At 32.6% G+C, this 25,062-nt stretch overlaps 1 protein-coding gene across 5 annotated transcripts in view; it reads left to right on the top strand.

Annotated features, from left to right (window-relative positions):
• The window catches only part of FSTL5 (follistatin like 5), a 639,519-nt gene that overhangs the window by 405,216 nt on the left and 209,241 nt on the right, over positions 1-25,062 (top strand). For all 5 annotated transcript variants that reach the window (XM_074337776.2, XM_074337777.2, XM_074337780.2 and 2 more), the window contains one exon: positions 18,917-19,083. In XM_074337776.2, the coding sequence (XP_074193877.2) occupies positions 18,917-19,083 (167 nt within the window). The remainder of the gene's footprint in view (positions 1-18,916; positions 19,084-25,062) is intronic.

Genomic DNA, 25,062 nt, shown 5'->3' with positions numbered 1-25,062 from the left:
TCACAAACTTAATTGTCAGACTCTACAAATATACATACTTAGCACACTGTAGACCTCATTACATATTTATTTGATATAAGTATACAATATTTCAATATCTCACTGTAGGAGGATTATGGATGACCTTTCTTATATGTAGTTTACTTTTTCTGTTTTTTTCTCCAAGTATTATAAAAATTATGCTCTAAGTATATTTATAATTAATATAAAGTGGAAACAGTAACAGATTATATATATATAATAATATACATTATATATATATACACACACAATTTATTTTTGTAAAGAAATTTGAAAACACGTACCAAGAATCTTAAAAAAAAATTCTTAATTTTTACGTTTAATTCCTATTTTGAGATTAGAGTAAGGAAATATAAAATAAGAGAAAATCTATAGTTGTGTATAAATTACACTAAAAAATGGTTACATGGATGGAAAATAAAGTTCAACAAATGTTTGAAACTCACAAACATACATTCATTCACTGAAAAATAGCTCAAAAGAAATGTACCAACATGCTTCTGATGTGTGCTGGTTTATTTCCTAATTAGATTTTATAGCTCTCAATTTTTTTGTGATGTAGGTTTTTGTTTTGTGGATTTTCTTTCTATAAAACAGAAAACAAACAAAAAAAGCAGTAGTGCCTTAAAATGTTGCAATCCAAGCATTTAAAAATGTTTTAGTGGAATCATTTCTGTCTTCTGAAGATCATTTTCCAATGAGATACAGAGATAGAGAGACAGGAGCTATTTTTACTTGACTCGTGGGAGTGGAGGCAAGATTTAGGTGCTTCATTAATTGATTTCCAGTTACTCTCTCACAGAATGAGACTCTTGCTTTGACTCTCTAAATCAGTTTGATTTTTGGTCTACATCTACACATCATTACCATATGCAGTGTTACACTTTACTGAACTGAATTCATGTGGGTTTGTTGTTTTGTTTTGTCTTGTTTTTGTTGTTGTTTTTTTGTTTTGTTTTGTTTTGTTTTTTAGTGCCAGAGAGGGCCTTAGAAGGAAAGGAGAGTAGAAAACAGAATCCTTTGAATCTTGCTATTTTCAGTTTTTTACTGCCTCATATTGTTTAAACCTTTGTAATGCCACTGTTAGTGCACCGCCTAAAATTTTTACTTAAATTATTTGTAAATTTCTTGATGGACAGAGTGCTTGTTTTTTCAGGCATTTTCTCCTGGCGGAAACTTAGAAATGTATCTAAAAGTAGACACTTTATTATAATTTTTCCACCAAATTTTTCCTTATGTGATAGAAAGGAAAACAAAACATTTGCAATAAAAACAAACTCTAATACTTATGAAGGTGACAAAATTCATTATAGCTTTGGGAAATGCATATCTATACCTCACCCTTGTCCTCCCAAGAGAAAAAGTCAGAGAGAGAAAGATGGAAACAAAACAAACAAAAGTAGAAAAGTTAAAGCTGCTGCTGTTTCACATTAAGGAATTTGGGGTAGCTCTCCATTAAGCAGATTAAATCATGAGTCTTAGTGTGAATTTTAGTGGACCTACAGCTAAATAGGCAATGGAAGGACCAAGGGAGGCAATATGTTGTAGAAGGGACAAAGAATACCTCAGAGCTGTGACAATATGCACACAAGATAGCTAAGTGGTCCAAACGCTGATCTGATTAAGTAGATTCAAAGCTCAGAATGTGATGTGACAAGCATAATGCATGACATTGAGTCTAGCATCATATTCAAGTAGAGTTAATTTGAATCATAAAGCTCTAAGTACCGAAACTGAAATCTGGATTATAGATATTTTAACATATTATTTTCTTTCATAAGCAAATAATTATATAACAAAGTTTTTTAAGTTACATCTTTTCATTATCCTTGATATACAGCTGATTTAACTTTGTATCATGTAATTATGTTTTGATTCAAAACTAAATGGAAGGATACAATTAGGAATAAAAGTGTAAACATTTGAGCCTCTGTATAATATTATATCTTACTTTATGGAATATAAGTTCTGTGAGTACAGGACTGTCTCTGTCTGTTTCAACAAGGCATTCCTCATACCAGAAGTGTGATACAGGATGTGCTCAGTAAATACTGTCAGTGAAGGAAGGAAGAGATCATATTGGTTTATTATTTTATTTTCTCAATGAGTTAATGTTTATTCCAAAATTTCCCTGATTCACTTATGTTATTTCTATGTATTTCATAAATATTTATTAATAATCATATTAGATCAGGCACAATACTCTTTCAATAATCACCATATTTTGCATTTGATTATTTCTACACTTGTATTCTACTGTGCATTTACCCCGTTTTCCCAACGCGAGAACCAGTGTAGCGTAATAATAACAGGTTCCTGGAGCTGGGCATGAGCTATACTTAATTCAAATCCCAGCTCTATTGCGTAACAGCTATAGGATCTTAGGCAAGTTACACAATTGTCCCCTGCTTCACTGTCCCTAACTTCAAAATAGAATAATAATTCTAACTCATATGATTTGTGATGATTAAATAAAAACTAGTAAAGCATGGGAACAATCTGTATCACATAGTAAGTACTCAATGTATGTTAACAATTATTATCACTTGTGAAATCATGTTTTTCTGAAACCCTTTATCCTATATATTAACACCTAGTGTTTTTGCATGCTACCTTTTATTTTCTCTACATTTTATGCTGTGAGTTTTCAACTTTTATATCATCCTTGCTCCACTACTTGTAACTGTACAACTTTGAAAAATTACTTAACCTAAGATCTAATACGGTAAAATTAGGATAATAGCAGTACTTGCTTCAACATTTACTTGAGTGTTCATTACCAAGATAAAAAAAGTCAGTACAATGTCTAGCATGTACTTAGTGTTCAATAATTTTTAGCTTTTAAAGTTATTGTGTGCTAAAAATGGTCTAAGTGTGCGGATAAAATGTAATAATACCCTTCATATACTACAACTCATAATTTATTTAGTTTTTACTTCACTGTTATATAGCAAAATCTCTCCCATAGTAATCCATAGTTAATCTCAAAATGGTGTTCTCTAACCAATTCTCTTCGATTTGTTTCTTTCTTCTTGTCACTCCTTCTGTGTATTACCTTACATTTATCTAAATTAAATCTCCTCCTGTATTGCCGTTTTCCCCTTTCTCACTTTTCATCACTTGGAAACTTTTCTCTACCTTCCACTGGGTTTGCAGATTATTTTGAAAATATATCTGTAGTTCTGATAAATGCGTGCTCTTCTTTCTGTTGATCAAATGCAAGATAGAACACCCTCTGAATTCAGCTCGACTCATTTAATTATGACATTCACTTTCTATATGCTCAATGATTTATTTGTGTAATTTATATTATCAGTGTAGTAGTAATGATGAAAACAAAACCTGAAAGATTGTGAGCCTTAGAAGCTGTAAAGATCAGTTTACTATTGTTTTCTTGCATTTCTCTGAGCCCAAATGTCTGAAAAAATGGGGCCAAAAATTGTTGCAAATATTCTGTGACTATTCTATTTTTTCTTGATGAGAGAAAACCAAAGAGGATCTTTATAATTATTCACTTTAACCCTCCCCAATATTCATACCTTTAATTAATTTAATGGATTTCTATGAGGGCAGTTTGTGTAAATTGGTCACTGGGATTGTATTCAACTATGTGGGATATAAGTAATATTTCCAGGTTTGTGTTCTTTTAAATTTTCCTTAAAAGCACATTCATTTAAGTATTCCTTAGCAATGCATTAAAATCTAATTATACAACATGCCATTGGGAAAAATTATAATTTTTTTCTTGTCTCACTAGAATTTTAATATTGTACTCTTGAGGAGATTAGTGCAACAAAGTTTATGCTTTTATAAAAACACATTGAATCCCTACTTCTTAAAACTACTAAGTTAGAATTTTGATAAATAAAAAAAATATGGATTATATAAAAATACTTTTATTTAACTGTTAATTACACAGCTTTTCCTTTATGAGCATAAGAGGTATTAGTTAAGGATCTCAGTGTGTTTTGGGGTCGCCATTTTAACAAAACGGTAAGTTACCTAATTACCTAAAAAGTCTGAATTACCTAATATTAAATTGATAAAATCATACTGGGGAAATATTGTGTTCTCTGTGTTCATTTGTAGCACTATGTCCAACATAAATAAGATACTGTAAATATGCATTTAGAGAATATGATCTTTACAGACCATATTCAAAAAACAACAACAAAAAAACTATCTTGTTTTGTCACATTTTCATGGAAGGAATAATACTAATGAGAAGATTCTACATAATTTTAAACAATGTATGCTATCCCTTTATTAGTAATGAGCAATTAAGTAATTATTTACCAACTGTTATATTTCATTTATTTTATTTTTTTCTGATAGTTTAGAAGCATATCTATCCGAATTATATCTATTTGGTAAATTGATATATTTTTGAAGTATCCTGCATTATATGTAGTCATGGTTTGTTGACTTTAAATCTATTTGTATGACAATCTTGTGACAGATATCTAAGCTCAGTCAAAGATTATAAAATTGAACTCACATACCAAGGCCTGCAACCTCTATGGCACACAGGTGCACTAACTCCTGTGGACACTGAGTGCTAAAGTCCAGACGTGTTCTCCCTGGAACAAGAGTTCTATGTATACCTCTGTTAAATGGAATGGGACATGTCTTGGCTGAAATGTTTCTTTGTCAAAGTTAATAGTCCGCCTTTGTGCCTTCTGCATATTGAGTGCCCTTGTAAGTTGCAGACTTGACTGAGTTCATAACTTGGACACTAGCTACCTCTTTAATATATGACACCCCAATCAAACAAGCCTATCAAGAATACCCTTGGCATGATGACATACCCATATGACAGAAATGGCATGCCTTCAGTGCAGCCTGAGACAGTCTAAAATATGTCACTGGACCACAAAGCTACTCTGGCTGTTGAGTCTTAGAGCAATTTTAATTTTTTTCTAAGAAGGATGAAAATATAGAAGGGATATAAATTATTTATTATTTCTAGTGTTATATCACAAATTAATAATATAAAAATCAGACAAATATAAAAATAGTATATTTGACAATTGAACTATACTGTTAACATTTATTTAGTACAAAGAAATGGATAGTTTCTGAGGCTAGAATTCATCATTAAATTAGTCTGACCCACTTTTTATCTACTTAAGCAAAAATAACTGTTTTGCTTGTTTTGTTTTATATGATACTATAAATAGCTTAGGATTTTATTTTATTTTTTAAAGGATTACTATAAATCCTTTTGGATATGCCTCAGTAGCTTTTTTAAAAAAAATGCGTTTAAGTTTTCTAGTTAGTGCTGTTCACAAAATTTCCTCACAAGAGTAGGATAAAGATATACTATGTTAGAAAAATCTCCACAAAATTGAGAAACTTATAACAAATATTGAATTGACCTAAAAGACCGAAATTTTTACATGTAAAAAAGGTCACAAAATGTGGATTCTGACAATTATTATACTGGACCCCTTTTCTCAAATAATCGAATGTGCTTTAGCAAATCTGAGATTTGTACATATAGAATTTAAATTAAAGCCATGCAATTTCTAATTTATAAATACATTTTCAATATGTGAAATTTAAATCTAGTACATTAATTTTAGCAATGAATGTACGGAACATCTATTTGCACTTACTAAGTGTATAATTGTTCACATCTTTCTGTTTGTTTGTTTTGATGATAAAGATAAATCACCCCAAATTTCAGTTTTTTATGCATTTAGATAGCATTTGATATGCTGGAGAGCTTTCAATTATCCTGTATTTACATAGGATCTGTAAAGACCTATAATTTTAAGGTAGTGATATTGTTTAGAATTATGCCTAGAAGATCCCAAGAGAAGTACATATTTAAAGTAATTAAAACTACATTAATATACGGAGAAGATACTTTCCAACTTTACAGAGATATAAAGCCATCATTGTGTGGAACAATCATAGGCTTGTAAAATTCCTAAAATTTATGGCTTTTTATTTTGGGAGAGGTGAAAATAAACCAGGACAATCTTTTTTTTTTCTTCTTTCTACTTTCTCTTCTTCAATTCTATACATTTCCAGAATTATAGACCATATTTAAATGTTACTCATCTTCTCATCAAGACTCTGTAAACTCCCTGTCTCTTAAGCATGAGGAATGAAGGTAACCTAACACCGGTGATTTTTCAGAAACGGAAACCTGATTTCTGATTGTCAATGAAAACCTTCACCAGACAAGTTAAAAAAGACAAACCAGACTTTATCCATGACTTTTACAATAGGAGTCAAGACTATTGAACTAGGGGGAGAACTTGAACTCAACTCCACTGAAACAAAAGGCAGCAGAATTATGAAGCAGTGTGGTGTGCAAGTGAAAACTACTAAAGGACAATGGAGGGGAGATGCTGATGGGAACTTGATTAAACCATGTGTCTGCTAATTGGCACTTCTTGGGTTGAGAAACCTCTCCTTTCAGGGAGACTGGTATAGGGCCACTATCTCCCTTAGTGATTACATTTCAAAAGAAGGGCCCTTGAGAAAGACATTCCTGAGTGGTAAAACTGGCAAGAGGCTGGGAGCAGATTTACATCTCAAAGAGGCAGAGAAAGTTTTTCTAAAGTAAATGCTCTAAGAAAAGGGAGATCAGAGGTTTCTAATCTGGGTAGGATTTGTCTAAAGTTCAGTCAAACGGAGGGAAACCTTAATAAGGCTGCTTGGTTAGGTCTGGGTCCCTCTGATTACTTAGAAAGTGGTAGCAGAGTTGACAAGTGTTCCTTGGAAGATTTTCCTTCTCAAAAGCATTTCTGCTAAGCATGTTAAAGACATATTTGAATTGAAATGTTCCCCTTTATAATGTAAATATTCTCTTGGAAATGAAGCTTTTTCACAGATTAGTACTGTGAAAGATTTACATGGGATAATCAGATTGCTTTCCTTTTGGCTGAGAAATATGCCCTGGTAATTACTATTTTGATTGGGATGTTAAGAAGAGAGAAGGAATAATAATTGTTCAACATGACAAACTTGGAGAAGATAGACCCAATAGATGCTACTACCATGTTTTCCTGAAAATAAGACCTAAACGGACCATCCACGTTAATGCGTCTTTTAGAGCAAAAATTAATATAAGACACAGCATTATATTATATTATATTATATTATATTATATTATATTATATTATATTATATTATACTACACTATACTATAAAGACTGGTTCTTATATTACAGTAAAATAAGACCGGGTTTTATATTAATTTTTGCTCCAAAAGACACATTAGAGCTGATGGTCCGGCTAGGTCTTATTTTCGGGGAAACACGGTAGCAATGACTAAGAAATTGCATTTGGACAGGACAAACTTAACTCACTTGTACATTTTTCACTGGCCCCTAGGACTAGCAACAATCATAGAAATTCATCCTTGCATTATATACACACCTGTAAACAAAGATTAGAAAAAAAATATAGTGGTAGTTTACAAACTCATCCACATATAAATGGGAGCAATTTTCATATATTCTGTATGGAATTATCTTATGTTTAGCGTTCTGAACCTAGGCAATGAACAGTATCCAATAGATCACATTTAAATAACTAAAGCATGTGAAAGGAATGTAAACCCAGCAAAGCTGTGTTTCAGTGACTAGGTAATGTTCTTTAAGGGGCCAGAGAGCAAATATTTTAGGCTTTGCGTACCATGAGGCTTCTGTATCAACTACTCACCTCTGCCTATCCAGTCATGAATGGCTTAACAGCATGGATAGTTCTGAGGTACGCTGTCATTAGGTGATTTCATTGTTGTACGGACATCATAGAGTATACTTACATGATCCTAGATGGTACAGCCCACTACACATGGCGGCTATAATGCATTATCTATGGATTGCAGCATATATTTGGACCATCCTTGATTTGAGATATTATTATGTAGTGCATGACTGTATAGCTGAAAGCAGCCGTAGCCAATAACATAGGCAGTATAGTAATGAATGGGTATGGCTAAGTTCCAATACAATTTTATTTACAAAAACAGGTGGCGGTGGGAGTCCTCAGGCATAGTTTGTCAAGCCCAGGACTATGGGAACATTTGCTGATGTGAAGAAGACTCTAATATACTCAACTCTTTTATAACCTACCTGAGTTAATACTCTACTTGCCAACATACAGTGATGTGCATGGTGTAAAAAAAAAAAAGAAGAAGGCCAAGAACCAAGGATTTGTCGATAAACTTGAAAGTGACAAGAAAAAGAAAGGCTCTCTAGACAGAAATGTCTTTAGAGTTGAAAAGGGCAATTCATTAGCTGATTAGAGTTTGACTGGCTTGAGAATAACTGGCTCTCTTTTTGTAATTTTCTGTTCATCAATCTTGAGAAGCTTTTGACCTGTGCATTAGAAAGGAGATTCCCAGGCTCACAGCTGACACTACTTACTAAACCTGATGCTTTCCCAATTGTAAATGAATAAATTAGTATTCCAATATAAACAAAGGTAACCTGTGATTTTGATTAGTTCAGTAAATCCCCAGTAGCCTAATTAATTCTGGATGAATTGTTAAATTTGTTTCTGGATTTGCATAGCTGCAGCCCAGTCTTCAGCCACTGTGAAGAGCTGCCAAAATGAACAGCCAGTGTTCAATTGCCCATCTTTCACATCTACTTGCTGTAACATATTAGAGAGACACTAACTCTGTAAAACTTCATTGTAAAGGCAAATGCTCTGGACCCCAGTTTCAGTTTTATCAGTAATAGTGGTGTGTTATGGCAAGTAGCAATCTCTTTTATCTGAATTGTTTTAATTAGGCAAACCGTGCTAAAGGCTATTTTTCTGTCTGAAATGCTCAAATTCTATCCACTGTGTGGAGCAAGGGTGTCAAAACTTTTTTCAACGTTTTTTACCAAGGGCCATATGCGGTAAAATACACAAACAGCCAGGCCACTCATTCGAGGTGAAGTACATATTGCTTCACCTGGTTTATTTAGTAAACTAAATGTATTTTTGGAATTTGCTGCGGGCCAATTAACAATGGATTGCAGACCGCAGTTGGCCTGCGGGCCGCAGTTTTTACACCCCTGGTATGGAGGGAATAGTTCATTCATTTAGTCTGTATGACTGACAGTAATCTAAAAATAGTGGACATTTTTCAATTTATTAAAGACAAAGTAAATAACGAGTCATTGGATTGACTCCAACATTGACATCCTGGGGTTTTCTTGAGGTAAGTGCAATGAACACAGGTTAACATTCTTTCCTTATATCAGTGATAGCTTTTTTACCACACCACTGTGCACACAGTTAAGACACAGGAAATGGCTATTGATTAGCTGAATGCTTTTACCCTGGCAAATGAGTATTCACAGCCAACTTCTTCTGTTACATTCTCTCCTTCATCGGTCTATGCAATTTCTCTCCCTGCTTTACTATATTGAATTCCATTTGTAAGTGATCATACTAAAACTTTTAAAAAATGATTAAAGATCATAAGTTAATTCTGTATTTCATGTATAAAATAATTCAGTCTTTTAGAGTATTATATCAAATTTTCTCAAATTGAAACAGGCCCCGGTTGGGACCCCCACAAATGAGGTCTTCCAGTGCCCCTGGCCTTGCCTCTCCCTGCCCTAGAGCTTAACAATTGATCAACCCCCTCCCTGTGGTTTGAGCTTGGAATGTCCCCTGTCCCAGTTCCTGAGTTTGGAATGTCCCCTGTCCCAGTTCCCTGCTTTAGATAATTACCCTGAAACTTATGCTTGTTTACTGATCACAATACCCCATGCTTACTGGTCACAATCTATGGCCCAGCATTCTTTGCAGGTCACTGCCATAACTGCTACTGGGTTGTTGGGGAGTCACATCGCCTGAGAGGAGGTTCCATGCAAACCCCCAGAACCATCACATGGCCTCTGGAGGAATGCCCAGATTTTCCCTTAAATATCCCAGGCTGGTCTGAGAATGTTAAGGCAGTTTTTGGAGGTGTTAACCTGCTGCCTTCTCAGACCACTGGTCTCCTATAATAAACGCTTATTCTATGGCCCAGTTCCTGTGTTGATCTATTGGCTGAGCAGAGCAGGCAGCACGAGCACTGATTTCAAAATCATATATGATATTTATACCAACAAATCATACAGGAAAAAGGTTTTTGATTACTTCAACATCTCATTGCTATTTTTCATGATTTTTGTAAGTAGAAGAGTGATTATCACTGTTTTCCATAGCTTTTTTTTTTTTTTTTTTTTTTAGCGTGTGTATATCTAAGCCTTAGTTTATATGTAAGAGTAAACCCAAAATAGCATATGAGTCATGAGCCTGGGTTTTTCCTTGCATGCTTAAGTAATACCTGTAAAAATTAAACCAATGCAATGTATACAAACAGATTTCTGAACATGGTGAAATGGTGCCTATTTTAACATACAAATACTTCAATAACTCTTCCCTATTAATAACAACTGCAGCATAATCAATTTTAGTATATGTGCTGCCGAAGCAAGCACACAGAATAATCAGAATCTAAAGGCCAGGTACAGTAATAAGTATTTAAAAATATTGTATCTTCTCAATACTGTTAAAAGTTATGCTAAACAAAATAAATGAGAAAGAAAAGTCAAGAACCATATGACTTCACTCATATGTGGGAAAACTGAAAGCAACAAAGAAACAAGACAAAGAAACAAAAACTCATAGACCCAGACAATAGTTTAGTGGTTACCAGAGGGGAGGGGAGTGGTAGATGAGGGAAAAGAGGATCAAATACATGGTGATGGGAGAACTGCCTCTGGGTGGTGAACATACAATGCAATATATGGATGATGTATTATAGAAATGCACATTTGAAACGCATATAATTTGACTAGCCAATGTCACCCCAATAAATTCAATTTAAAAAGTTAAAAAAGAAAAAAAATCTTACAGGGGTATTTGACTTTAGAAACTATATCTAAATATTACTTTGATAAAAATCAATTTTTTAAAAATTAAAAAAGTTAGGTATCAATTTTATTTTAAAGATGGAAAAATTAAGAGTCATAGAGTTTAAATAACTTGTCAAAAAATGCCCCAAATAGTGTATATTAGACATCAAATTATCAAACTGAGTTAGGCATCAAAGTCATATCTCAAATTTGGGTTTTGTTGATAATATAGTTCATGCTTTTGTCTTTCATGCTATTCCGACTTTATTGTAAGTAGCATGTATCTTTTTTCAGGTGATTGCTTTACAAACTGTCCAAAGATAATATTTTTGTTTGTTTGTTTTTTTCTCTTCTGACTAATTGTGTTCAAAGACCTGAACTCCTTCTATCTTTGCATTAGCCATCCTTAGTGTTTGGGGGAAAGTTCCTATCTGATGACAAGATGGCTGCTGAAGCTTCAATTATATTTTCCTCCCATAATAGCATCAGAAATAGGAAAATAAAATCAGAATCATAACAGTATTCATTGCACGACGTAGGGTAGTTTTAAAGATTAAATGAATCACATACTTAGAATGGTGCCTGAAAAATAATAAGTCATGAGTAATTTTGACAATTATTCTCTTACTCTTGTCCTACAAGAAGCAACTCATTTACAAACAGATTTTTAAACTTGGTATAATGTACCTTGAAATATCAATACATTATTATTCCAGTCTATACACCTATAATATTAAAATCATCAAGCTGTATGTACCTTTGAAGTTTTCCATATCGTGAAGTTAAAATTGACTTGACTACTTAGGATGGACAATCAAGTCTCTCTGTTAAATATAATTATTGTTAGGTCACGTGTCAAATGGAAACTATTCTCATAAAAAAGAACAATTTTCCAGTTGTTATTGTCATACATATCACTGAATGAAAATATTTACTCTTCACATATTTCAGATTAAAATTCAAATGTATGTAATTTATTTGAAAAAAGAAATTAAATAACATTGAACAAAAATGTTGAATGGCATTTGGATTATATTTATAAGACCACAGAAGGAATATCACAAAGTCATGAATAAAAAGAAAAAGAAAAGGTTAACATATGCAACTGTTTGAAGTATTGTCCTTATTACAGAGTTATAAAGAAAATAAAAAATGTAATTGCAATATTGCACGAGAAACTTCATATTTTTAGAGAAAATCTCTTATTGAAGTCTTTTTAAATATTTTCCCATAACTTTTAAATTTCACAAATGACATAGAAATGACCAAATGCTAAATACTTTTATTTATGCTTGTGGGTATAAGCCCTTCTCATTTCTTTCAGAACTTGTGACAGAAATAATTCCATTGAATGCTTTCATTCTCATATTTTTCCTATCCACCAGCTTCTTTTCTTCAGGATAAGCTCAGGATTCCTTTATTCCTTTCCAGATTTCTGTTTTCCCATTTAAATCTCTCCTCCCCCCCACCTCTACCCAATATATTAAAGGCATCTCAAAAATCTATGCATTACTACATCCAGTATTTACAAAATTTACACACTCTGCTTTGTCTATGTCATACACTAGGCTTCTGCAAGGCATAACTTGCATCTTTAAAAACGTTAGCTGGCAGGGCAAGTTTATCTAGCGTAGGGTCCACTTACCAATGGAGAAGAGTTTATCTATGAATGCACACTCTTATTCAAAGTATGTAAGAATTTATGTTTCTTTGTGTTCTTCCTGATACTTGCTATCACCAGTTTTGATACTTTATGCCATTCTGAAAGATTTGGCTGAAATTTGTATCTCCCTGATGACACACACGATTGAGTGCTTTTTCACGTTTTTCTTATCCACATGGGTTAACTAATTCATGGGGCATTAGATCAAGTCTTTGTTGATTGTTCTTTGGAGTCATATGTCTTTTCCTTACTGATTTTAGGAGAGCTTTATTCATTCTGCATATGAGATCTTTGTTAGTTTTGTGAATGGTAAGTATATTTTCCTGTTTGGTGGCTTGCATTAAGATGTCTTAATAGTATCTTTTGTGTAATAGACCATCTAAATTATAATGTAGTCGAACTTACAAGTCATTTACTTTATGGTGAATTATTTTTTGTGTGTGTGCCTTGTTTAAGAAATCTTTCTCTACCCCAAGATTATAAAGACATTCTTTAATATTACCAGGCATTTTTTGAGTATCAAAGCTTAATTTTAAATTTTAAATTTAAATCTCATGTGTAAATACCTTCTTTGCTCTCTTTTCCTTCTTGTATCTTTGAGCTCTCATCTAGGATCACTTTCCTTCTGACTGAAGAACATTCTTCAGAATTTACCTTAAAACAAGTTTATTAGAGAGGGAGTTTCTGTTTATTTTAATATTTTTACTTTATTTTAATTTTTATAAATCTATGTATAATTCTAAGATTGATTTTTTTCCCCCATCTTTTCCACTAGCGTCTTCCTTTCTGCCTCTGCTGATCATATCAGTTACCTGTCTAACTTTCCTAAATGGGAAGATGATCTGTATTTTTTACTTGCATAATTTTAAGATTTATCTTTGTCTTTGATTTTCTTCAATTTCACTCTTAAGTGTCTAGATATGGATTATTCTAGTTTTACAGTTGCTTAGCTTGAAATTTGGTGAGCTTCTCCAACCTATTGGTTGCTGTCTTTCAACATTTATGGAAAATTCTCAGCTACTGTTTTCACATATTGCTTCCACCCATTTTCTCTGTTTTCTCCTAAAATTTCAAATAAATCTATTTTTGTTAACTTTATCTGTATTTTCAAATCTTTGTCTTTATGCTTTTCATTCTATAGTCTCTTTTAATCTTTCCAGTTTAGTAATCTTTCCCTTTTCTGCTGTGTCTAATTTGCTTTTAAGTACATCAATTTAGTTCTTAATTTCAGTCATTACGTGTTTTACTTATATAATTTCTACTTGACTCTTTTATAAATTTATAATGTTTATAGATTACAGATTTAAGTTCTTTGCCAAAACTGGCTTTTATTTTCATAAACAATAAATTTTATAATCCCAGTAGGAGTGTTAGTGTTATATTTCTGTTCATTCTCTTCACGCTGTCTTCTTTCTTTGTGATCCATGTTATTCTTGATGTTTGCTTGATATTTTATTTAAATTTTATTTATAACAATGATTAGATGACTCATATGATATTACTTTACTATAGAATAGAAAACTTTATATTTTTTGAGACAGCCAGATAAAGGTGGGCTGAAGTCCATATGTTAACTTGCAGAGTGTTACACTTTAAATTTCTAGCACTGAGATGGAGGAAGTCTATTATTGTACCTGTTCCATATGCCTAGAGAACAAGAAGACACTTAAGAACACTTAGGCCTCTTGGTCATCTTGTCAAGATGAAAATGTTCCCAAAACAGTGGGTGACTCCAGGTGCAATCTCATCTCTCTAAGTTATAGTTCCTTTTAGGGCACAGATTGGGCAATTCCTCACTGTCCCGTTATCTCAGTCATGCTTTTAAAATATATTATTTGTTCGCTCATTTTGGCAGCACATATACTAAACTATATTATTTGTATGCAATCCAGGGTTATTTGTGTGTTTATTGTTGTTTTACTTCTTCAATGGAAGAGTTAGGCCAAATGATCTAGTCCATTTGCTGCTAAAAGAAAGATGTGTCTAGATTTCTTACTGTAAAATCAAAATTTATTTTGTCTTATTTTTATAATATAAGCATACAATAACTTAAAGACAAGCAATTAGTATCAAAAGTTCTAGACAGTTTATCACAATATATCAGTGTAGATCTTATCTCCTAATTAGGTAATCATTAATACGTGTTTTGAAATCAATATTTCTTGGCAAAAGATACCATCAGACTATCCCAATTAGTTAAGGAGCTTGTTATTGAGTAATCGTGGTTTTCTTATTATAAGAATAATTAATTTATTTCATCTAGGATTCATAATTGTCTTTTTTGTGTGATGTACTTCTAACTTAAGTATTTTATTATTATCTGCTTTTAATTACTAATTCATTTTAATGGAGTAGATAAGTAAAAAAATACATGTCGTTTGAAAATATTGCTGATAAAATTTCTTCTAGGCATCATTCTTATAATAAGAATTGTAAGCTTTATCAGAGCAATAAGATTATGAGATTAGTATTTAAATAAATGAAATATTAAACATGAGTCTGGACTTAGGAACTGAAAAATACATAGTTATTTAGAAGCACACAATCCTGTTTATGATAAATTTTGTTCTTATGATTTTCAAAGAATGGGTTTTCAATCAAAGTTATTAAAATCATCTGCTTTCAATTGGTGTTTCACAAATATTAATAATATTTTGTTCCTATTCTGTAATGTTTTAAAATCACATACTATTTTTACCCAAGTTTCTATTACTATTTTTATTACCTAGTTGCTTTTGGAAAAATGTTTTATAAATATTTTCCTGCTGTGGTTGAAGTTGTGCAAAACTATACTTGTCTCTCTGCCTTCATTTTCTACTAGAGGAGACTTACAAATTTGTATTCCTTTTAAAGTATGCTCTTAATATTCCTCTAAGTCAAGTTGTGAAAATGAGAAAGCGCAGAAAGGGATCCACAGGGAGAAACACTTTACTTGCCTCTTAGCTTTTCTAAGCACTCAAAAGAAAAAAGGTGGTCTGGAAACTGCATTAATAGTTTCATTCATAACATGAGATCAGAGGAAACACCACAGCTTGAGTTATTTCCTTGAATATTTGAGAAGGCCTCCAATAGAAGCTAAAGTTTATACATAAAAAGAAGAACTAAAGTATTTAAAAAAAAAGCCTCAGTACCATCTGTTATACTTAACCTATATGTTTTTACCAATTTTCAGGGTATCAGATGAGTTGATGTTATGAGATACATAATTTTAATTAAAGACCTTTCAAACCTGCATCACCATTGGAGCTGAAGGGATGGGGAGGGGTACTGAAATAATTGATGTTGTTTGGGGCAAAGCGGTTGTCTATACATAACCAGCATAAGATGTTTGTGGGTAGAATACTATATAATGAAATATACCATCATTAATGTATGTCTATAAAAATATAGATTAACCACAATTGATAAAAAACTGTTTTTAATGTTTTTCTTTGAAACTCGTATTTCGAAACTGACAACTATGATCATTAAAATATACACAGACACTCAGAGACCACCAGTAGCTCTTAAAACTAGTTTTAAATTTATTGATGGATTAAACTCTTAGTTATGTTTTAGGTTGTTAATGCATCTCTAAACATAATCACCATTTATGTATAAAATTTGTCATTTTGATGTATTTTACTCACCATTAAAGCATTCTTGATAAAATTTAGATTATAAAAATAAAAATGTTTCACGTTTGTGATTTTGTGAGGTGAAATCTTTGCTTGTTAATAACTATCAGAAGAACAAGTAAAGATGAGCATGATACTTTTGTAGGTAAAATAAATCTTACTGCTAAAATATTTAAGAAAAGGACCATTTGATTTTGAAAAGTAACAAGCGAACATAATTGTATTTTTATATGTAGTTCTATATAGTGTATTAGGAAAGAGGTAAAATGTGTAGCATAAAATATGCAGGAAATAATTTCTAAAGAGCTCCTAAAATGCATATCATTATTTAATAATACATATTACTGAGATAGTCTTAAAATTCATTTTAAAATATACTCTCCAAATTAAATAAAAAACTTGTCTATGGATGTTACTATTCCCTGGGTGGATAGTAATTCTTATTTCTAATTATTCATCCTCTCAAAAAATTTACATTTTAGAAAGATGTCCCACATAATGTTATACCAAATCTCACTGTTTATTCTAAGATGTTCACATTATCTAGTTAGCATTGTAATGTGTAACTACCAAAAGCAAAACTAATTAGAAAGGCCTGGCACCTAGTACCATTAGCAGGAGGTTACGTAGTGATGAGATTCCAAGGTGACTTAGTAACAGCTGTATTTCTAAATGACAGAATAGCCAATGCTGTTTTTAGAAGCATGTGTCCCATTACCTTATGCGTGACTTTATAAGGAACCAGAAACTGGAATTCAGGAATGTTAATGGAAAATTATTAATAATTCTTATTTGATACTCTACTTGATGTTATTACTTTTATAAAACCCTCCCTTCCTTTAAGTTTGTAATATTAAAATAAAAAACATGAAGAAATACTGTGTCTGCAAATTTCAAACTTTCCCCTACCTAACTGGTCAAACATATTTTCTTTTAGTGATTTTATATAAATGTAAATATAAATAGCAGAAGGAGTATTTAAAAAGCAGATTAAAAATATTCCTTATGTTCTTATTACTCAGGAAACATTGAAATAAGATATGAATATAGAAAAATGTCAGTAGGAAACATTAAACCATAAACGCAAATGACTGAGCAAGATGTTTGTTACCAATTTCCATCATTTTTTTTTTTTATTCAGTGATGTAACAACCAAAAAATAAATAAATTTTGACTGAGTTTCTCTGTTGGATTTTTCAGTTTCAAAAGCATACGTACCCCCTTCTTTGACAACAGAAAACAACGATGACTTAAATAACCTTGGTTTTTAGATTAAAAACTGGATTTTATATAACAATATAAGGGTCAGTTTACTTGTATTTATTTTCATCAGATAATGGTGTGGCAGCCCCTGATCCATGACATCAGGGATCATTTAAAATTAATTTAGCATGTCCGTGTAAAGGATTATATGGTCAATCCTGGCCTTCTGATACAAAGATGTCTGCCATGTTTAATATTACCATTTGTGCTAGTACCCAAAACTTAAAGAACTGTTTATTGAATATTTTATCAATGCATTTGGTTAGTGCTTCTCTTCATCCTCAAGAAGAAGACAAGATTCAGAAACAGAGAAAAAGAAGGTAGAATGTTGAAAGGGAATGGAGGTGGTGGGATGTGTGTGTGTGAGAGTGTGTGTGTGTGCGCATATATGTAGGAGACAGCAATGATTGCAGCTGATCATATTTATTACAAATTATAAGCCACCAGTTTCTCCACTCATCTTCCCCACCATGAAAAATGTCATCAAATACAACAAATGAACAAAGGACAATTATTGCCCCCCCCACCCCCCTCCACCCAACCATCATGGAAATTTCAGGTACAATAGTGTGTTGTGGTATTTCTAACCTGGCTAAGATTAAGTAACTTCAAAATACAGGACTCAATCATAGTGTTGAAAAGTTAGAGTGTCTGTGAATGTCAGCTGAAAAAGTAAAGGTCCTTTTCACCTGGATGAAAACTGGTAGGATTATCCAAGTTATTTCTCATGCTAATGAACAATGACAGAGTTGTGAATTCCCATAGTTGGTAAGAATTGGCTGAGAACAGAAAAGGAAAGCCAGTTATATTTTCTGGTTTGGCATAATTATTAGAAGAAATACGTTCAATGGTTAATTAAAAATGTGATATTTAACTTTAAAATGTAAGGATCCGGAAGTGACTATGCACCAACACGATCTGATAAAGGCAGCTGACAGAATTTCGCTTAACTGCTGTTTAGTAAGTGAACGTCAGGTTTTCCTCCTTTAACTTCACAAATAAATCTTATTTCTTTAGACTCAATGTATGTTTCCCAGCATAATGATGCATTTTATCTATTCAGCTATGCTAGTGTTCTCTGAAGCCAGCCAGCAAATGATCTCACCTCACCTACAATATAAATCTATCAGTGCATAAACAACATCATTTTGATTTCAATGCCAATGACACACTGCACGTCGATTTGGTAGTTAAATAATGTATCTCTCTTTTAGGTGTAATCTGCCAGACTTATTATAACTCTACTTCTGATATTCACTTCATGTTTAATAGTTCTTTGCCTCATGAGGATGCTTGTCAATCAATTAAATTGAAATGTCATTCTGACCTTTTATTGGAAACATTTTACTTTCTTCATTTCATCACAGGTTTTTTTTAAATTTTATTTTATTTAAATTAAAAGTCTTAATGACTGGTATTTAACAACTTTATACTAATTCACCTTACAAAACTACTTGCTCATCAACATGGCTGACTCTTTCTGTTTACAGAGGTTATCCAGTTGAATCTGCCTGAAGATCAGAAACTAAGCATTACAACAGCAACTGTGGGACAAAGTGCTGTTCTGAGCTGTGCCATTCAGGGAGCACTGAGACCCCCCATCATCTGGAAAAGGAACAATATTATTCTAAATAGTTTAGATTTGGAAGACATCAATGTGAGTATATAAATAAACACTGCTTTATAATTTGTATGTTTCACATGACACACTAGACTGTGAAATCTGAGGAGCTTAATGAATATTGGAGGTAGAGTAAAAGAGAATTATTGGAAAGTCACCATATCCATTTTACTGACTGGGAGGTGCACTATGGATCATTTGAAATGATCCAAATCACTTGTGTAGACATGGCAAGCAGGCTTTGCAGCACTGTGATGAGTATGAGATCACGCCAATTTAAACCGCAAAGGTCAATCAGAATTTCTCTAATTACCAATAATTAATCTCGTATTTGCTGTTATGGTTGAGCAACAATACCGACAGCTTGAAAAGTGTTAAAGTGGATAAAGACAGTTTTTGCTTCAAATACATCATAATGTATGAGAAACAATAACTATTAATCAAATAAAAGGGTTATTTTTCTAGAATGAAGGGGCGTTTCTACACTCCAGTTCACTCCTAGAAATTCAGAATCCTACTCAGTTCAATAGGGTACAGCTCCAAAGGTGAAACAAAAACAGAACAAACTCCAGGGTACCCATCTGTTTCTACCATGCTCTCTGCTGAAAGTGAGCATCTAAAAGTCAACAGCATCCTAGATAGTGAACAGAAGTAAAAATTTTATGGTGTGGGATACCTATGGATATGAGGTGGGACAATCCGATGCCTTAGTGATTTGGGGGTTTTATACTGTCTTTGCATATAAATTCTAGTTATGTTTTATTACTCAAGAAAGCCATCACTTAGCCCCTTTCTCTTTGCTGCTTTATAAAGTACTCTTGTTTATTGTACTCAAATGATTCAACAACAAGCAGTTTGTTTTTATGTATTTATTCTTTTGATAAAATGGTTCTAAATTGGATTACATCTGAGAACTTTCCTGAGAGATGGAGTATAATTGGAGTATAATAGTTAACTCTCTATGATATCACATGCATTGTGCCGTACATAGAAAGCTATAATCTTAGGAGCATTCAAGATTAGTTGAGAGGTATGGTCCTAGACAAAATCATTTTGGGTTTGCCATATGGCTTGTTATATCTAAATTTCATCTTTTATTTTCTACCTCTATCCTTACTATCAAACTTTTCACTACTATTTTCAAGAAACTCATGTATTCTAGGATGCAATCATTTGACAATATCAAAATAAGTTAATTTCAGTTGCTTCAAAAGTAAAGAAGATGATGCTGTTCATTATTTCCTGTGGACAACATGCAGAGGTGGACCCATCCTTGTGCATGGAACTTATAAAGTATTTTGCTTACTTCCTAGTTATTGACTCTGTTCTAGAAACTTTAGATTTCTGGGGAAAAAAAGATTAGAGATTGGCAAGTTAGGTCTTTAAAATATATGTAAGTATTAGATGAATTCTGGAATCAATAAATTGATTTTTATTAGATGATGTTATTTTAAATACATTTCATAGAGTAGATAAATTTTGAGAATTTCAAAAACACTTTCAGTATCTAGAAAGTTTCAATTTCATTTTGACCCATATTTAATTAAGTTGAATAAGCATTCATAATCTATAGTGTACACATAACTACCAGCCTTTCAAATAAAATTGCAGAAAATATCCAAATATATCTTTGAAAGAAGGGAAATTTTTTGAATTTCCCATACTCGTGGTGTTTTTATTTAAGTACCTAAATACATTTAATGCATGTAAATACATTAAATGCATATACTGATATACTTTAAATGTGAAATAAAACAGTTATAAAATATTGCTTATTATGTTTTGTTTTATACTTGCTCCCGCCCATGAAAAAAGCTCTGGAGTTGGTCAACATTCAACTTCAATAGGATTTTCAGTCAACTAGTCCAAATATGTTGTTTGAGCATCTTTCTTGGCTTCTCATTCCCCAAGGCTGACACTCTGCTCTCCTGGATAGTCTATGAACTTCCTAGTGTCTTTATTAAAGTCCTTTCCTGCCTGAAACTACCTAGAATGGAATTTATTGTTTGCCACTGAGAATGTTGTCTCATTAATTTTTTGGATCTAATATATTAAGATAAATCTATGATTATATCTCCTTAAAATGTATTTTTTGTTCTTAGATACGGATTTCTGATGTGTTGAAAGAGCAAGTTGATTTTACTGTAGGAAAATATATTCTCAGTTGGTTTATAAGCAAAGAAGACTTTCAAAAAGTTCAGATTTGAATCAGTTGTTCTACCTTATTATTACATTATCTATTTCCACAAAAGTGGATTTAATTTCCGTTAAATTATGTAAAGCCAAAATTATAAATGCCTTTTGTGTCAAAAGGAATCAGTAACAATTAGCAGTAGTTTTTCTGGTTCTTTAACATATATAAGAGGATTGAGTATGTATTTACCTAGTCAATACATGAATGCCTTCTGATTGCAAAAGATTAAAAGGATATAGATGTATGTTTTTTAAGTAACATAACAATTCCTCATCTTTCATATTTACCTATTTCCACTCTGAAGTATGGAAGAAATTCTGTGAGTACACTTTTAATCCCCCTTGGATGCATTGCTAACATAATTTTATTTATTTAATAGGATAGATTCATATTACTACTAATCATTTCACTGCCTAATTATCTCATTAGCCCTAAGAAAAATTCCATGAAACAGGGAATCTTATCCTCTGTTTACACATGTGGGGATTTTTGCTAAGATAGTTTTTCACCCAAGGTCCATGAGCTAAAAAGTGGCATGCTGGGAATGTTTACATGGCCTGATTGATCATGAGCTTAACCTCTGGGTGGAAGTGAGATATTTTTAGTTTTTGGTGCTCTTTGGAAAATGTATCACAAATAATTCTGGCCCCTACATATTACAAATAGATTTATATTCTGTTCTATTATACGTGGGACTGACTGATATCCAGTTGATGTTTGAAACCTTTCATTTTGTCTGTCTTCCATTTTGTACCGGATGAATAAAAGGGCATCACTGAACCACTGGAGAGAGTATGACACTTTCTCAGTTTGCAACATGGGCTGGGGTCATAGACTGTCTGGATTCCAATCAATATTCAGTGTCTTGGGAGTGATGTGCCCTCAAGCAAGTTATTTAACTTCCCTATGCCCCAGCTTCCTGATCTTCAATAGACGATAACAATAGAATAAACTCATTTTATGTGAGAATTAATCAGGTAAAGCTTTTTTAAAACTGGTTAATAACAGTCTATGAGGCACATTGTAAATGTTTAATCAAACTCGGTTCTTTGTTTTCTCTCCTCTCCTTTCCTCATCCTCCCCCACTTCTCCTCCCCCACCCCCACTCCCTCCTCTTCTATATCCTCTCCCACTTTCTTCTCCTTCTCTTTTTTCTCTTCATCCTATACAGGTTCCAAGGAGTACAAACACACTCAGCCTTCCTAAAACAATAGGAGTCAAATGTTAGGATACATATAAGTAATAAGGAAGTATGGAAACTCACTGGAAATGCCAGAACCAAATTTTATCTAATTATGACCACTGAAACTGGACAATTTTATTTTTTCCTATCCAATGCAGCTTTAGGAATCATGCTGACTTAGCTCCCTCTTAGCAATCTTGTATTAACCCCTGCTCTAAAGATATGCTGTTAAATTTACTGAGCTACTATATATTCATCTATTTTCCTTTGGATGTGTGTCTTCAAGCCTCTTTCTGTTCAAATTCTTGAAAAAAGATAATTGGCTTCTTTTCATCATCCAGTTTGGGCAGCACTTGGCACACAAACTACAATTCTGGTATTATTTTGCCTGAGCCTGAGTCCTAATCCTGGTCGCATCAGCTATGACCATGGGACACAGATGAGAAGGTACGAGGTATATAGCAGGAGTCTCCTATGCAACTTCCTTCTCACCAGCTGCTTTGTGATTTGGAAGTCCCATTTGCTAGGGAAACTGAGTTAAGGAGGACAAGTCAAGCATAGAGACAAAGACATAGATTTGAGAAAAATGTCAGGAGAGGATAGAATTGATTGAATAGGATTGGCAGTCAGGAATGAAGGAATGAGAGGAAATATAGCACTATTTTTATTTTATCTTATTACATTTATTGGTGTGACACTGGTTATATAAAATTATATAAGTTTCAAATGTACAATGTTATAATAATTCTATAGAATATTGCATTCTATATTCACCACCCAAAGTCAAATCTCCTTCCATCATCATGTATTTGACGGCCTTTACCCTTTTCTACCCACCCCACTCCCTACTTTAGATGGGCTCCCTTTACCAAGAAAATTTTCAGTAAGCCATTGGATAGCAGAGGTTTTGTTTTGTTTTGTTTTCCTTTGTTGGTTTTTACCTGAGAGAGATTAGGTCTACAAATCCAGGCCATCATTGTGTGTATCTTATTTATAATATGTGTTGTTTTTCACCATTTATTAAGTTATATTATAATCTAGTCTTTATTCAACATTGAAATCAAATGAATCACACTAAACTAGATTTCAATTCTAGTTTTCACTACTTATTAGTGATGTAATCACAATGAATTAATTGAAAAAATTTAAGGTTCAGTCTCTTCATCTATGAAATATTGATTATCATAAAATTCAATGATACATACCAAATTTCAAGAAAATGTGATTTTTTTTATCACTATCAGTAGCTTAATTCAATATGGCATTGTTGATCATGTTTAATAACAGGTAAAGCCCCATGAAAATATTATGTCTTTGAAAGTAACCTGATGTAATATATATTAGTATGACTTTCAACCGCTTTACAGGTAAACTGCTAGATAAAATATAGAAAACTTTCAGGTAATTTTGAATTTCAGATATACAAGAAATAATTTTTTACTATAAGTATGTACCAAATGTTGCATGCGATGTACTTATTCTAAAATTATTCTTGTTTATCTGAAATTCAACTTTAATTAGGTGTCATATATTATTTGCTAAGTCTGGCTTTCTATTTACATGAAACTCAAATTTGTTTGACTACTGAATTAAGCCACTTAACTACAAATGATACTATGGCTTGTATCTCAGGGATAAAAAGTTCAACATGGTCATGTGAATTTAATCCATTGGCTTTATGAATGCCTATTGTTTTCTCATTTTTAGTATTTGTTCTGTGATTTTTGTTTTTTACATCTCTAATCTGTGTTAGCCGTGTGTCCAGTACTGAGCAGAAGAGACTGGGAAAAGGTAGTGGATTAAATGCACAGGAGTTTATTCTTTCAGAAAATATACTGTCTACAGCTGGCATGATTGTTCCACAAAGCATCTGGAACTCAATCTCTTATCTTCTTTCTCACATTCCAAGAGCATAGCTTTCATCTTCAAGGTCATCTCAGGGTTCAAGAGGGCTGTTGGAACTCCAGCCACCAATCTATATTCCGTCCATCTATAATCCAGGGCCACAGCTGTACAAAGCAGGTGAAAGAGAACTAGCACTTATTCCTGGAAATACCACAACTATTTATGGGTCACTGATGTATAATAACTGCAATAGCTATACTAGAGAGGTCGGTAAATACAATTGTTTAGGTAGGCATACTGCTCAGCCTTCTGTTACAAAGGGGGAACCGCAGAGAGCAGTCTCTACCTCTCATTCAAAGCCATCCAAGGGGATCTAAAATGTTCTACTTCAAATCTTGTTTTTGTTTTTCTGCATTGATTAAATATGATTATTCCTCTGAATTCAAATCTAAGCAATTCTGCACACCATTTTTGTTCCTTTGGTAGTTATGTGAGCTTTCAGTTTATTTCTTTGATTGTTTTATTTTGCTTTTATAGGCTTTTCCTTAAATATTCCCGCCTTTTTTTTTAATTTTTGCATTCAGTCTGATGAGTTTTCTTTCTGATCATTCTTAAGATAGTCCTAACCCTGCAATTTTACGAAGTGATTCTCACAATGTGCAGTTGAGCTCCAAGTAAAGCAGAGCATTCTGTTGGTTAAAAAAAAAAAAAAAATACACACAATAAAACTATTAAAATTATCATTTTAATTCAAATTGGAATCCTATTGCAGGTGTGTCAGCTTGCCATATTA

The sequence above is a fragment of the Rhinolophus sinicus genome, chromosome 15 (genome assembly GCF_057876585.1).
Source record: "Rhinolophus sinicus isolate RSI-liver-muscle chromosome 15, RSI-T2T, whole genome shotgun sequence".
In the NCBI taxonomy this organism is placed as follows: domain Eukaryota; kingdom Metazoa; phylum Chordata; class Mammalia; order Chiroptera; family Rhinolophidae; genus Rhinolophus; species Rhinolophus sinicus.
Note: the sequence above shows the minus strand (reverse complement) of the source record. Positions and strands in the feature narration are given on the sequence as shown.